A 16,656-nucleotide genomic window follows, 5' to 3' on the forward strand; every position below is an offset into this window, starting at 1 on the left:
TAGAAAAAATAATGATAAATAATTGGACAACAATTATCACTGAAAAGGAAAGAAAATCCAACAACTAATCAATAGTTTAGATTTAGAACAGAGGCATCAGCTTAATAAATTTATGATTAAAGAAATTAAATTAATTATTAATTCTAAGACCCACAATATTTGTCCGAGATCCACCCTTTATCTTCCCTCTCTGATATCTTTCCTCCCAAGTCACCGGCTCAACCCCAGCAACGCACCTAACCGGGACAAAAATGAGTCTTCTGCTACACAATTATTTTAATTACCCTACAGCAATAAACAAACACTATTAATTAAAAAGAAAACCATTAATCAAGTATGATCATGGTACTAATTATTTCGAATTCACTTTTTTTAATAAAACAAAAATTTTTTAAAAGGGGACTTTCTATATAACCAGTGAGAGTGTGATAGTGTGTACTATGGTCCATTCAGAAAAAGAAAAGAAAAAAAAAAAAAAGAAAAAAAAAACGTAGGGCGGGCGTAAATAGGTATGGATAACATATCTATGGAAATTAATTTATTTGAATTAATTAATATTTTTAATATTTAATTTTTTTAATAAAAATATAATAAATAAAACATACACAATAATCATTTCATTTAAATTTTATTAATAATTTTTAAATTAATTGTAAAATTCATAGTAAATTATTCCAACTCATCGGAGACCCGTTAATACACGTAAGACGTCAACAGTCGACAAAAGACTGAAAATAACCCTCCAGTTAACCTGTCACTCATTCATTCACTCACTCTCTCTACAGCTTAAACCAAAGCTCAAATCGGGCGCCACCACCTCAAAACGCGCCATCCACTCCCCTTCTCTCTCTGCTTTGTTCTCTAGATGGGCTGTACAGCGTCAAAGCTAGATAACGAGGACACCGTCAGGCGGTGCAAGGAGCGGCGCCGCCTCATGAAGGAAGCAGTCTGTGCGCGCCACCACCTCGCAGCTGCTCACGCCGATTATTGCCGTTCGCTTCGCATTGCTGGCTCAGCTCTTTGCTCCTTCGCTTCTGGCGAACCACTTGCCGTCTCCGAGCAAACTCCTGCCGTTTTCCTCCACTCTTCAAACCCCCCTCCTTCTTCTACTAATTCTATACCTCCACGTGTTGCTCCATCTCCATCCCCTTCTCTCCACCCACCTCCACCGCCGCCTGCGTTTTCCCCTTCCCCTTCTCCTACAATTGCAAGTTCTAAGCTGCCCCATATCCTCTCCGCTTCAAGCCTTAACTCTGCTTCCAATCGCCGCCGCAAACCTCCGAAGCTCCCTCACATACTTTCTGAATCGAGCCTTCCTTTGTCTCCTCGGAGTCAGAAATCCAATTTCACCGAAAATTTTGAATATCCCACAGCTTACCAAGCAAATTCAACGTACTCGAGTACACCATCACAAGCCTCCTCTGTTTGGAACTGGGAGAATTTCTACCCTCCCTCGCCTCCAGACTCCGAATTCTTCGATCAGAAAGCCCAAAATCAAAACCAAAATCACCAACATCGCCAGCAACACCACTTAGACACTGATGACGTACAAGACGAAGAAACCGAGACTGAGACTGAAACCAAGAGATCGGAGTACGATTTTTTTCAATTGCAAAACAAGAAGCACAACTACCACCATATCAACGGCAATACCAATAACAAGCAGCACAGTACCGTCGACGAGGAAACAGAGAGGGAGGAGGTTCAGTGCAGCGAGTGGGGAGATCATGATCATTATAGTACAACGAGCTCATCGGAAGAAGGGGAGGAGGATGAAGATAGAGAGTCCAGATCCGAGATCGGGACCCGGTCTAATTTCGGGTCATCGGTGCGGGCGGAGTCAATGAAGCAGCAACCAGTTTATGGGAATACGACTAAGTCAGATGAGGCCGGGTCATCGGCGAGTTTCAGGACTGGAGAGTTCTCTGATATGAAGCTGGTTGTGAGGCATAAGGATTTAAGAGAGATCGTGGAGGCTATTAAGGAGAATTTCGACAAGGCTGCAGCGGCGGGAGACCAGGTCTCGGAGATGCTCGAGATCAGCAGGGCTCAGCTCGATAGGAGTTTCCGGCAATTGAAGAGTATGTCTCCTAGGTTCTGGGTTTCTTAATCGAATTTGCCCTTTTTTTTTAATTAGGATCCTGCTTTTTTTCTTTACCGAAATGAAAATAACGAGTTACTTTAGTATTTGATTCGAATTAATTCTGGCATTTCCTGTTTATTACAGAGACGGTGTACCATTCTACTAGTATGTTGAGCAACCTAAGCTCGAGTTGGACCTCAAAACCGCCATTGGCCGTTAAGTACCGGCTCGACGCCTGTTCGCTCAACGAACCGGGTGGCCCCAGAAGCCTTTGCTCCACCGTGGAACGGCTGTTGGCTTGGGAGAAGAAACTCTACGAGGAAGTGAAGGTATTTTATTTATTTTCCCTGAGGAAACGAAGTTGTCAAATTTGGCACTATTACTGTTAAATGAGTAGGATATGCACTAGTGTCGACGAAGATTTGCCCAAATCCAGCGCAATAGCAAATTTACGGTCGGTGGTTTTGGTTTTTTTGCCGTTTGACGAAAATGGCCCTCGATGTTTTTAGTTGCATGTTTTCACTTCTTTGTATGATGGGTATCATCGTGATTTTGACGGCTGTAGCTGTCGCTAAAAATACTCTCACTGCGATTGCCTTATCCTACCCTTGATTTCGATGTTATCCTCCTAGTTACATAGACTGAAATACCCTTGACAAATTGTCCGAATGACAATAACCCCCTTGTTTAGAAGCAAGTTTTTGTTCGGTGCAACTTTTTGATCAAATGGTCGGTGCAACTGGCCCGTGCTCTTTTTCACTTTGTTTACTCGCACATTATGACATAGTTATTGTGTTAGTAGCACAAAGATTTCAGTTTTAAAAAAGAATCAATTGGATCAGTTTTGAATAGAATTTTGAAAATCCATGGCATAATCTATCACAATATATAAAGTTGCACTTTTTTAATTACATGGTGGGTATCAGTATATTTATATACTGCCATGTTAATGTTTTAATTAATTGTTAATGCTATATATGTTTAATATTATTTAATTTTTTTATGGTTATTTGAGGAGATACTTGTTATTAGTTGGAGAACTGAAGTTGAATATTTGATTAATACTGTTTTAATTTAAAAAAAAAAAGGCTATATTCTCAACTTGGATATATTGTCAATTAAACTGTTAATCATTAACAAAGTTTCTGGATTCTCAAATTCCTGATCCAATAGGATTGAATCGGATTAAAAATTACCTCATGGATAGGATAATCCGACATATGCCTACTTATACCTGCACTACTGTATTTGATTAATGCTTGTTTAAAGGAGTGATTTGTGGTTTGTTGATAGGATGGCACATATTATACAAATATGAATTCTTATGTATTATGTTAAACACGCAAGTGAATGAAATGTAATCCTTTGAGGTTGTGTCCATGACGTAAGGAATCGGTAGTTGAACCATGTAAATTCTTCTCTTGTTATTTTCTACTATTTTTTCTATAATTCTAAATTTTAACATACTGAGACAGGTATTTGTGTCGCTCTAATTTCTGCATATGTACAAACTTTGTATGTAGCTATGCCTATGTTAAAATTTAAAATGAGACAATGTGGTAGAAAACTTTCAAGTTGTCGATTGCTAATGCAGAAAAAAAAATTGTTTGATGTATTATTAGGCTAGAGAAGGTGTAAAGATTGAGCATGAGAAGAAGCTGTCAACCCTACAGAGTCAAGAGTACAAGGGAGATGATGATGCAAAACTAGACAAGACCAAGGCTTCAATAAAGAGGTTGCAGTCTCTAATTGTTGTCACATCCCAGGCTGTTTCCACCACTTCAACGGCCATCATTGGTCTTAGGGACACTGATCTTGTCCCTCAGCTGGTTGAACTGTGTCATGGGTATGCTATTTTTTTTTGTGGAACTATGATGAGATTATTATGTTTCTCAATAAAGAATGATGCTAAATGTTTCACCTTTTCAAATTTATCTCTATCTTGGCCTCCATCTTCCCCTATTATTGAAATAGGTGGATTCATCTAGGCTATATTTAACTTTATTATAATCCAAATACCTTATTGAAGGGTGACTTTGGTGTAATAGTAAATTACTCCATTTGTGACCTGGAGGTCATGGGTTCGAGTAATGGAACTAGCCTCTCTGCAAAGCAAGGATAAGGCTGCATGCATCAACCCTCTCTAGAGCCCACAAGTATGGACACTTTAATGCATTGAGTCACCCTTTTATAATCTAGATACTTTGTTTTGCTCTCTAGTTCAAGTTTTGCCTTCCCAAATAAAGCGCAGGAATTGAGTTTTTGAGCTACTGCTTCTTGTTCTTTTTTGTGTTGTGGTGGGGGATGACCTTTGAAGACTGCATCACCTCTTAAAAACAGACTGGCCCCAACTTTGCAACTCTCCAATGGTTGTGTTGCATCTGTTCTACTTTTGAGGCTTAAAACTAATTGATGGACCAAGAGTTAGGTGCAATGGACTTGACTGTGATATGACCCACCATTGTTTGGTAGGTTTTATGATGTGGTAAATTTAGTCTTACAGTGTCTACTTTTGGTGGTATATGTCAGAACATTAATGAGCAAGGACAATCAAGTGGCAATTTTGCATAGGTAATAGGCTGATGATTACATAATGAGCATTCTAGGAAGACTCTTTGGGTTGCTCTCATCCAAGTTCATTATGCTTGGATTATGTTATATACATGTGTCACCATGAAAATAGTCCTGAACATCACCACAATGTGTTGTGAGACCTATATTGTAAATCTGAGGGTTTATTTAGCATTTTAGTATCAAGGTACTCAGTGAGACTGCTTGATGGATTTACAATTGCTAAGCAGACCAGATGTACAACTTTAGTATGCTAACACACTTCTGGAACTCTCTGTTAAAATGTCCATGCCAAACATGTAGACTGATAAACTGAAGTTGGGATAACTTCGAAGAACTTTGAAGAACTTAGAAGAAGTTTAGCATTTAATAGTGGTACAGAAAAATAGGTTTTGAGGAAGAGAGAGAGATTCCATTAGTTTTTGGGAAAGTAGTCATTGACAGTAATTGAGATGTGAAGCCAGTGCAGTGCATCCAACTTCTTCATCTAGCTTTTAATGTTAATGTAAATCTTATCATTGCTTTCTGTCTTCCTGAATCATGACAGATACATGATTATGGATAGAGTGAATATGATACTTCCTATTGCTAATATACTCAGTATTAAAGGATGAAACTAAAGTCTTGTTCACACCATATCTTGACAGCAGCCTCCTTTGTTATTATGAATGGTGAAACAGTTTGAATGTTTAACTGATGTCTGTTAAACCCTTTATGGAGTTGCTCATCCATAATACTTGATGCAGATTCATGTACATGTGGAAATCAATGCACCAGTACCATGAAGTTCAGAACAACATTGTTCAACAAGTCCGTGGCCTTGTGAACCGATCAGCCAATGGTGACTCAACATCTGAACTGCACAGACAGGCAACTCGTGATCTTGAGTCAGCTGTCTCTGCCTGGCACTCCAGTTTCTGCCACCTAATAAAGTTCCAGCGGGACTTTATACAATCTGTCCATGGTTGGTTCAAGCTCACCCTTGTTCCTGTGAGCAATGACAATGCAAATGGTAATGTGGAACACTCCGATGCATATGCATTCTGTGATGAGTGGAAGCTTGCTCTTGACCGTGTGCCAGATACAGTTGCTTCTGAAGCCATCAAGAGCTTTATCAATGTTGTTCACGTGATCTCTGTAAAACAGACTGAGGAGCTTAAAATTAAAAAAAGAACTGAAAGTGTATCAAAAGAGCTGGAGAAGAAGGCTTCTTCTCTTCGGAACATTGAAAGGAAGTTCTATCACTCATACTCCGTGGTTGGCATTGGGCTTCCTGATACTGGATCTAATAACGGGCAGGTATTGGATGCTCGGGATCCGCTGGCTGAGAAGAAATCTGAGCTTGCAGCCTGCCAGAGGCGGGTGGAAGATGAGATGCTGAGACATGCCAAGGCAGTGCAAGTGACAAGAGCTATGACTCTGAATAATCTTCAGACAGGCTTGCCTGGGGTTTTCCAGGCATTGACCAGCTTTTCTTCCTTATTTATGGAGGCACTCGAATTGGTATGCAACCATTCCTATGCCATCAAATAGTTTTGCATGATTTTTCTAGTTGAATTTTTGAGGAGAATTCATGAGGGCTGGGATTTTTTTGGCTGTGGGCTCTTATGATAATTGTGATTGTTTTCTGGGGGGGTATTTTTGACATGTAAATATGTGGAGCCTTTTTGGGGTTTTGTCATCCTTTTTTTCAGACCAACGGGGGGGAACTGTCTCTGTACAGGAATTTGGTTGGATTGTTTCAAATTTTCAGCATGATGAATAAATTATAGGCATTCTAATTTTTCAATACTTTATATTTATATATTAAGATTTCATCAGTGGCCTTAATATCTCTGGATGAAAATGTGGGGTGATTAAAGAACCAGGAACAGGAACAGGAACAGGAACAGGAAACCAGTTTCAAACTTTCAATGTCTTTAATGCAGTTGGCCTTCTGGGAACCAAAAGATAATTCATTTATTGATACGTGGGCTCTGTTTACCCTGCTAATAAAAGCTTTGGATCTTTTGGAATTGTGTACTTCGCTCTTTTTTTTTTTTTTTAACCTTCTATTTTCTTTATTTTCCATGCTAGTAATATGCCTATGGTATTAAATGAATATGCACATTTTCACATCAAGGATTTATTTGATTTATCATTTGTTTGTTCCCTAGAATAAATGAATGATGAAAGGGAAAAATCTGTGTTCCAGGCTTCCATTAACGGAGATCTTATCATTTCCTTTCATGACATTCAACCTAATTATTTGTTAAATTTGACAGGGAACAAAGAAAATTTTTTTTTTTCATTATTTAACCAAAAAAAAAAAAACAAAGAAAAGGAAAAAAGAAACATAACCCCATGTGTTTGACAGGTTGGGATATAAATATAATGCATTGGAGACTCATATAGAGGACAAAAAGAAGCCAATTGTCCATTTTAATTTCCAACCAACCTGGAAACTGTTATACTTGCAGAGTGGCGTGTGCTTGTCAGGGTGTTGCTCTTCCAAACCGGCTGCACGGTGGGATCTCTGCACTGCCGACATTTCATATTTTTAAAAGCTCAGTTCTGCAAGTAATCATTTGAAACTACAATTTCTCGATGATTCAATATGATAATAAATATTTTATTAAATTTGTGGTAGTAATAGAGGGAGAGATTGTAACTTGTTATACTCATTATAGTAAAATTTTTTGCTCTCCTGAACAATTATCTTTACGGTACCTAATAAATTTTCTGATTTTTTTTTCCAAAAATTTCTTACAGGACTGAATTTATTTTGCTTTCATATTATTAATCAAATATCAATATAATATGGAATGGATTCATTAAACATCAAGAAAAGGTAAAAAAAAATTGAACTATTTATAGTTTCAGTTCTGCGTTAAATCATTTGGGATTTCAAAAAGCAATCTGAAACTTCTGAGAGGGCATCAATTCAGGTGTGATACAGACAGTCAGATCAACTGATGGTTTTCAAGAGCCACTATGTTTCACTACCAGATGGGGAAGTGACTTCAATAATTAATTTGCTTTAACAAGAAGAGTTAACCGAGTAAGAGCACAGAGAGAGATGGGGTGACCGTGATTGTTTTACTTGCTCACTCTCTCTCCTGTCTGTCTCCTTCCTTCCATTCCAGAGGAGAGCAATCTGCATATCATTCGTCAAATTAGGGCATTTTATCATATTCTAAAAAACCTTGAAAAGAAATTGAAAATGGAAACAATCAGAAGAGCATCACATGAATCGCAAGTCTTTTCTGACTTGCATTTGAAGGCTTCACAGTTTGGTTGGAGAAGTGTAAAAATGTTGAATTAGATGTTATATATCTGCAACGGAGGTCGTTGGCTTACTAAGTGTAACTGTAAGAGTAGGAAGAAGCAACAACATTTCCATTTTCAGCTAAAAAAAGCTCAAAGGCTGCCGCTCTGGAAGCATTTTCCTGATGCTCCAGTGTGTTTCTTTCCTGGTGGCATTGGTACTTGAGGCGTGCATTGCAGGTTATTCATATTAATGTTCTTCAAATAGGAGACTTACCTGTTGATTTGAAAACAGAGGTGGCAGCCATCCGGTTTGAAATTAGTTTAATATAGGATTGAAATCGATTAAAATTAGACTGACTGAAATTAGACTTGAATTGATCAGAAATCAATTTAATCAAAACTGAGTTCAAAATCGGATAAAAAGTGAAACCATCTTGGAATGTGGACTGAAACCACAAGTCCAGTTTCCAGGGCTGAACTTGGCCGGCCCAATTTGGAAGGCACCACATGGTCCATATCCATCATCCAGCACACCAGTGCGCTTTGGCCATGGATGCCATGTGGGCTATGCATTTTACCCTTCAGTTTTCAGTCATCTTGAAGAACAGAAAGCAGCGGCGAGTAGTGGCTCACGAGGGTGCTCACTTGCGTTCGTTCCAAGGACGAGATGAATCATTTTTCTTCATAAAACTTAACAGCATTAGCTCTTATAAAATGATAATCAAATACTAGAGACGGATTGAATTGAAGAAATTGCTCAAAATGTGATAAACCATCAATCAACCAATGGAGTGAAAACTAAAAACGCTTGTGTGAATCAAAGCTACTCATTTCCAATTGATACTTTTTTACTCCTATGAGGCAGGTGAACTGAAGTTCATTATCAGAACAGAATACAGGCATACTCTTGTAAGATGAACTAATACTAATACAACACAGCACAATGAAGCCTAAGCTAGAAGAACTCGAAGTCCAGATATTTACCCCCAGACTTCATGTCTGTCCCCACCATTCTTTTACTGCCGCTGCCCACCCCAATTGGATCAACAGCCCCAAATTTCCCAGGCAGCTCAGTCTCCATGGGTCTTGGCACTTCTGGAGGTGTGCTGCACCTTATTAGAGCCCAATTTACACCTTCAAAGAAAGGGTGCTGCTTGATCTCAGTTGCACCCCTCTTCACTCCCAACCTGTGCTGTGGTTCTTTCACCAGCAACCCTCGAATCAAATCTCGGCTAGCATAGCTGGTTGCTGGAGAGTCTGGGAATCTCAGCTGCTGCCCCACCACATTGAACAGTGTAGCACGGTTTCCTGAGCCTTTGAATGGGGTTTTCCCATATAGTAGCTCATGCAAGAAAATCCCAAATGTCCACCAATCAACAGCACTACCATGGCCTTCTCCCTTAATAATTTCAGGGGCTAGGTATTCATGGGTTCCAACAAAGGACATGGATCGGGCTGCAGTGGGTTCTGCTACAAGCTCTGGAAGTGCACTAGTTGGCAGTCCAAGCTCTGCCCGAGGTTTTCGGGTCTTCTTCTTACCTTTTTGCGGGAAGATTCGAGGAATAAAGCATGCAGGCTGGATGCATACAGATGAAGGCTCAATACAGGCAGGCTGAACACAAAATGCACCACCACCAGCTCGTTTTGAAGGATCAGAATCAAATGAAGTTTTTATCAGGGTGGGTGAAACTGCACATCTAAGGGAAAGGTCAAAATCTGAGAGCATTATGTGGCCATCATCACGGACAAGAACATTTTCAGGCTTCAAGTCCCTGTAGACAACTCCAAGCATGTGGAGATATTCAAGTGCCAACAAAACCTCAGCAGCATAAAATCTGCAAGAAGAATAACTAGGATTATGTGCTTGAAAAAATATTAATGCTGCTGAAAGATATTAAAATAGACAAGGAGTCATATCACAACAGTATTATGTTTCTTATCTATATGGGAATATAAAACTGAATTTTCAAACATATTAGAGAATCAGTAGATCACCTACCTTGGTATTTCAGCATTTACCATTCAAGATAAGAGTAATGGATAGAAAATCAATTAGGCATACAGTAATTTTAGCTCATCATAAACACAATATAAGCATACTTGCAAGTTAAAATTCTAGGGGCCCTTAATTTTCATAATTCTAACTGTAGTATATGAAAGCTAGTGAATTGCGAAGTTGAGTTTCACAAGCTAGCATTCTTTATAATGTACCTTGTCAAGAAGATGGCAAAGCAGGAGTGCAGAGAAAAGGAAATTTTGCTACATAAAAGAAAATATTATAAATATGATATTAATGGTGACTATTTTTTGAGGCAGCAAAATCCATCTTTTCTAACTTCTGTAGGGGCTCCAACTGTTCGATAGTTAATCAGGAATAATTGCTTTTTCCATGTGAGTAAGAACCTTAAAAACATCCTGTTGTTCCTATTTACACATGCAAGGGCTTGAAATAGTGAGATTTGTAGTGTTGACTTTAAGAACCTTAAAAACATTCTGCTGTTTCTATTTACACATGTAGGTCTTGAGGTAGTGAGATTGAAAGTATCAACTTTTCTAACTATACTCAGTTCCTTTCCAATTAGTAACTGCAAACCTGATTGGGATGATATAAATTTTAGTTAAAAACTCATTAAAGATGTTATTTGGGAATTTTTAAATTTCCAGTGCATAAATTAAGGGGTGCAAGGTCAGAAATGAGTTAAACATAATGAAGAAAGTGACTGGGAACAACTTAAGTCATCAATGCACGATGTAGAGAATTTATTTATGAATCTTCAAATGCTCCTCCAAACTTCTAAAATCAGTGAACTGTGTCTAAGGAATTACCAAATCGTAGAAAAAGGTTCCAATTCTTTTCTAGGAGTTTGAACAAAGTACTGAGAATTTAAGTTTCATAAGCACTCAGGAGATATATTTATGTGAATTAAAGCCACTTCATTGCCAAAAGTGATGACGGCTGAGATAGTAGTGTACATACTACCACATGGTAGATAGACTATCCATATACAGTACACCATACTTTCTGATTCAAATATCAAATCCAAAAATCACAAAATGTCATGTCACGATTATGAGAAAAAACTGGAACAAATTAACAAAAGAAGCCCTTGTCGCAGAGCAAAAACCATGAAATTGAACCTTTGGAGTTGGGGGACATTACAGTACACAGCATAAAAGAAGAAAGCTGAATAGGACTAGGTCGGCTTATGGTTATATAAGAGTCACATGCTGCATATAGAAGAAAGGATAATGTTCAAATAAAAACATACCTTGCAGCATACTCAGAAAAATGTTTCCCAGGTTGCCGTTGCCTCAGAGTGTGCAGATCACCCCCTGGACAGTATTCCATTACCAAACATGAGAATCTGTCAGTTTCAAAATGTGTATACAAAGTTGGCAGAAATGGATGATCCAACAGCTGCAAAATCTCTCTTTCTGTCTGAGCCCTAGTCAACTTCTTCCTGCTTGCAAGAGATGCCTTGTCCATTACTTTCATTGCAAAAAAACATCGAGTCCCACTCAGTTCTGAAAGATACACACTACCAATGTCGCCACAGCCAAGCCGTTTTAGTAGTCTAAAGTGACTCATGCCTAAAATTCCATCTCGTGTTCGGATGGCAAGAATAGCTTTCCACCTAGGATCATTTCCTTTGTGGGGCTTGTTTGCACTCCCAGTAATATTGCTCCAATTGCTGTCATCACTGAGGCCACTGCTATCACTTGCACGGCTAACACTGGTCTTTGCACTCTCAAGTGAATCTCCTCTGAGACTAACACTGCCTTTAGTACTCTCGCAGTTTCTCTCCATACTCAGCATGCCATCACTTGTAATAACATCACTTCTATATGTACTGGCACAGCTATTAACGATGCTCATGGCTGTGACAACACCAGTACTGTCAATGCTACTATGTGGACTTACATTACCACTCGGAGGCAAAGAAGCATCCCACACACATTCCTTCTCCTCTGAATCAGGTGGAAGGAGAGAGTTTTCTGTATTTTGCGATGCACGAGGAATTGAAAATGGTGATGACAGAACGACTAAGTCATTAGGTTCTTCAACCAAACTTTCTGCTGGTGAAAGAACAGCTGGGGTTGGTTTCTTAGATGGAACCCTGATTGAAAGGTCTTCCAGGAAAGGCCCCTTCACAGACATACTCTTCATGAGGCATCCAGCCTCAGACTTCTTCTGCCCAATTGGTACATACATCAATGTTTTCATTAGATCTGTATCAACTGGTTCTGGTGGATGACTAGCCCCAGAGAAAGAACTCGGGCCACCTTCATCAAAGGAATCACTGCTTGCCTTAGAAGTAACAACATCAAGCATTAGCTCTTCTGGTACAAGCAAGGAGTCTTTTCCCTTCCATGATCTTACAGGCTCATGTGAGTCTGTAACTTGGGACCCTTGTCCATTAAATCGTCCCAATACTTCCCTTGCCAATCCTGTCTGTGGCTTTGGTAACTGACCGCCTTCTCTCCCCAATGACAAGCGTGTATTTGATAGCTGGTACACAACAGGCAATTTCCCAGGAAGTGCTTTTGATTCTGGAACCCTCTCCATGTCCAGTAACCTCGTAACATCACATGTAATAATGTTTCAATGAATAACCCTGCAAATGGAAATTGGAGAATTCAGTAGGTGCTTCATTTGACTGTAGGCCTTAGTTACAATTAAACACTATCACTCATTCTATTCCCAATAAATCTACTATGTCCCTTTACAGTCCCGATATGATCAAGGAGCATAAAGCCATTAGCAACCTCCCATCCCCTTCCCTGTACCCAAAAGAAAAGGAGGGACAAGAATCCATCTGATAGAAGTGAAGATATCATCTCAGACTTTGGGAACATTAAAATAAAGAAGATGGGGATGGGGGTTAAGGCACCTATAAGCCAATCTACAGCATAAGCTTCCATTTGGATGCCCATGAATTTATCAACAGTACAGAATAGCAGAAATATGCTAGTTTGCTAAATTATTAGATACTGTATATCATAGCAACAGTTGCAACCCTTAAGACATTTGTGCTTAAACAAATAAAGAAAATCGAATTATCTGAGCCTCAGATTTCTTTTCTCCGCTTATATCTTCAGGCCAACATAGCGAAAACGGTTAAACAAAATTTAAGTTAAAAGAACAAGTAGCAATCAGTTTATGAAAGGTGTAAAGCATATATATGCATGATTATAAAGGGTGAAAACAAAATCCTTACTAACCGTCTACTATGAACGGAGCACCTTAAACGAGAAAACCCCTGGGTAGAAAAACCTAATTGGCAAAGCTCCTAAAAGCACACTGGATCAAGCAACTAAAATCCACGAGCGACTCATAGAATCCTTAACTTCATCCACAATTAATGGGAACACTACTACAGAAAGTCTAATCAACTGGGGAAAGAAGAGCTAAAAAAGCGAATCCTCAAGTCTAAGAAAGCGAGAAATGCGAAATTCCCCGAGCATACTGTATTCCCATTAGCATCCCTATCCTTACAAAACCCTTCAATTCCACGCAAAACAAAAGGCAAAAGAGACCAAAACAGAGAATTCAAAATTCTGAGGCAGTAGAACAGAAAGAGATCTCGAAATTCCAAAAAATCCAACATAAAGCACAAGGAACGTTCAAGCATAGAACGAGAAAACGCACAAAAAAAAAACGAAAAGAAAAGTTAAAAAAAAACCCACCAGTGAAACGAATAATAGGAATCTGTATGAGTATCCTGTACAAGAATCTCAGGGCTTGTGTGAGGCTAGAGCTTGATGGCTCGAGTTTTGCTGTTTCTCTGGTTATTAGAGAGTAGAGTTTCTCCCACTAGAAGCTTTGAAATAATAACGAATTAGAGATTTGTAGAGCCCGAGCGAGCGATCAGAGCTCGAGCTCTTCTCTCTCTCTCTCTCTCTCCAACACTACAGAGTTTCTGTCCCTAATTTTTGCTCTTTTTTTTTTTTTTTTTCCTGCCGTGAATAGGGTGGCTCAGGTCCTGCAACTAAAAAAGCATTCGTTGATGGGCTATTAGTAACTTTTGCTTTTTTTTCTCTTTTCTTTGTATGGGCAGCGTGAGAGAGAGAAGGTGCTGAATGAGCCTGAGGAGGGCAGTGCTGGATGAGATTGGTGGGGCCCTTAGTCTTGGGTAACCCCACATGGGATCCACTCTGTTTCTTCTTTAAGGTACATTGCTTTTCAAGGAGTGGGGACAATCCTTCCCTCTGTGTCTCCAGTCTTGACTATGAACCATTTTTAGGATCGGGTTTGGATTATGGGAATAGCGTCGTATCACTTTCGCTCACATTATTAGAGCCTTTTTTTTATATTATTATTTAGTATATTTCTGTCAGAAATATTAGTTTTTTTCCCCTTAAAAATAAGCTAAATGAAGATATTTATAAACAAATAAAAAATATCAAAAATATTTTTTGGTACAAATTATATTAAAATAAGTGATTCACAAGCAATTATATAAAACTAGACCCTATCATAATAATAAAGTAGGGTCCATCAACCTCATTTTCTTCTTTAAATAAATAAATAAACCACTTTCGGTTTATTGCTAAGGCAGCACAACAGCAGCATTCACCAATATTGGCCAAAGTGGGCCTTACATTCTGAGAGCTAATCATTTTGACTTACTACCATGGGTCTTGTATAGTGTTGCTGTGAAATGTGCAGAAGGCTGATTCCAGGTCGATTCTAGTTCGAACTGATGATCATGATTCATGGTGTAAAAGGAATTGAAAATAATTTTTTAAATTAATATAATTTTAATTTTAATTTCATTTTTATATTTTAATTCAAATAATAATTAATTTAAAATTAAAAAAAAAACTAAATTTAATAATCTGATTACTATAATTTAACATTGATTTTCATTAATTTGATTTTAATTTTCCTTTTTTTATTTTTATTTGCATTGATCTGATTTCAATTTGGAATAAAACTCTTTATTAAGTTTGCAATAAGATATGAAATAGATTCAATTATAATTCGACTATAATAATTTAGAATCGAAAATAAATCAAATATAATTAAAATTAAATTAATCAAAATTATTATTAAATCATTTAAAATATATTAATTCAATCAAATTTTAAATTAAAATTATGTATACCTTTTATAATAAATTTAGCAATTAAATTTGATTGAAATCAAAACTAATGAAGAATCTAAAGTTCAATTTTGGTTTTCTTATTTTGGATCGAAAACCCTCTCGGTGGCCTATGGAGGAATATTAGAAAAAATTTTAATTGCTATTTAAGAAATAGACTAAAAAGTAGACATTAAAAAAAAGCTCTAAATATTACATTTAGAGTTCTGAAATTATTTTTTTAAATAAAAATATTATTTTATATATTATTAAAAATTATAAATTATTAGATACATTTAATATATGTAAATTTTTATTAATAAAATAATAATTTTTATTTTTTTATTTTATTATATAACTATATATAGTATATTATTTTTTAATATATTAAATATATTTAATAATTTATTATTTAAAAAAATAATTTTAAAAAATAATTTTATTATTTTTATAATTAAAATTTATTAAATTTAATTTTAAATTATCTTTTAATACTTTATAAGTAATATATTTAAAAAAATAATTTTATTAATAATATTAAATAAATCTTAAATAAAATATACACTTAAAACTTTACGGTGTGAAAGATATTAAAATCTTTATTGGACACTCCTTATAGTAAAGATTCTGATGGTTGCGTGGCGTCAGGGTTGGGCTGTGACAGTAATAGTATAGTGCAAGTATGAACAGTCCAGTGTTGGAATATGTCTGCTGCGGTTAAAATGCATCGTTGGATTGGACAGTGCACTAAAAATATGTAATGTCCAAGCGACCCTTAATGAAGCCAGGCGACAACACGGCAAGAATATAGCTGAACCAAGGGTTATTTTTGTCCTTAAGAAAAAGGACAGTTACGCGTGCATGGTCAATGACAATGTCTAGCGTGGCAGTCAATAATGGACAAAACGGTTAAGGGCAACCCAAATGAGGGGGAGAGTAAACAAAAGAAAACTCACCGAATGGTCAGCTTCTTACTGTTCCTTGCTGTGCTCGGTGGCCCATTGTGTTGCCGCTTACGACAGTGTTTGCTGCCTCCACGATTATGCAAGTTTCGTCTTCTCTCCCCGAACTTGGACGTTTCTGACCTGTCAATGGATCACACACTGTTCTAGCAAATAATGTTCCTGCTTGTGAAAGCTGGTCAAAGAAATTAACTTTTCGGAATTGCTTTCCAACTAATTAATCCTATTTTGATAGCCAAATTTTCATTTTACATTTTACACTTGTTCTCTAAAGAAAATGGATGGATGATGTGGATCATGATTGGGAAACTTTATTCATGGATGGTGAAGATCAAATGGACAAGTTGTCATGTGAGACTCTAATCCCACTAAAGGTATAGTTGGTGATTAAAATGATTAGGCCAATATATATATTTTGGCAGTGGATGCGAAATCCTCACACCCACGTTTCCAAAAAAGAAGCATTTTGTAATTGATAACTGATTGTGGGGCTTGGCATTGTTCCCTTGCTTTTTGAAAAGGAGCAAATTAGAGGTTTGAAAGTGTGGGTTTAGGGTATTGGAATTAGGAAAAGGGCGGCATTCAAAGGTGGGTTCTCTCATGATTCCTTTCTCACTTCATATTTTGGTCCACCACCAATGACTTTCTTGGTGGAACTTCTTTGATTTTACCTGGGAATCCTGCACTAAATGTGGAGCATTAACTT

At 37.5% G+C, this 16,656-nt stretch overlaps 2 protein-coding genes across 2 annotated transcripts; one reads left to right on the forward strand and one right to left on the reverse strand.

Annotated features, from left to right (window-relative positions):
- The first annotated feature begins 737 nt into the window (after positions 1-737).
- On the forward strand, positions 738-6,443 carry LOC110635806 (nitrate regulatory gene2 protein). The gene is made up of 4 exons (XM_058142978.1): positions 738-2,081; positions 2,228-2,412; positions 3,706-3,929; positions 5,401-6,443. Exons 1-4 carry the CDS (start codon positions 866-868, stop codon positions 6,185-6,187), a joined length of 2,412 nt encoding a protein of 803 aa, XP_057998961.1. The 5' UTR covers positions 738-865; the 3' UTR covers positions 6,188-6,443.
- Positions 6,444-8,711: 2,268 nt separating this feature from the next.
- On the reverse strand, positions 8,712-13,953 carry LOC110635813 (serine/threonine-protein kinase D6PKL1). The gene is made up of 3 exons (XM_021785287.2): positions 13,592-13,953; positions 11,173-12,519; positions 8,712-9,738 (listed from the first exon to the last, which is right to left on the reverse strand). The coding sequence occupies exons 2-3, from the start codon at positions 12,468-12,470 to the stop codon at positions 8,859-8,861; spliced, it is 2,178 nt and encodes a 725-aa protein (XP_021640979.2). The 5' UTR covers positions 12,471-12,519; positions 13,592-13,953; the 3' UTR covers positions 8,712-8,858.
- Positions 13,954-16,656: the final 2,703 nt, after the last annotated feature.

This window comes from Hevea brasiliensis, chromosome 2, assembly GCF_030052815.1.
Source record: "Hevea brasiliensis isolate MT/VB/25A 57/8 chromosome 2, ASM3005281v1, whole genome shotgun sequence".
Classification (NCBI taxonomy): domain Eukaryota; kingdom Viridiplantae; phylum Streptophyta; class Magnoliopsida; order Malpighiales; family Euphorbiaceae; genus Hevea; species Hevea brasiliensis.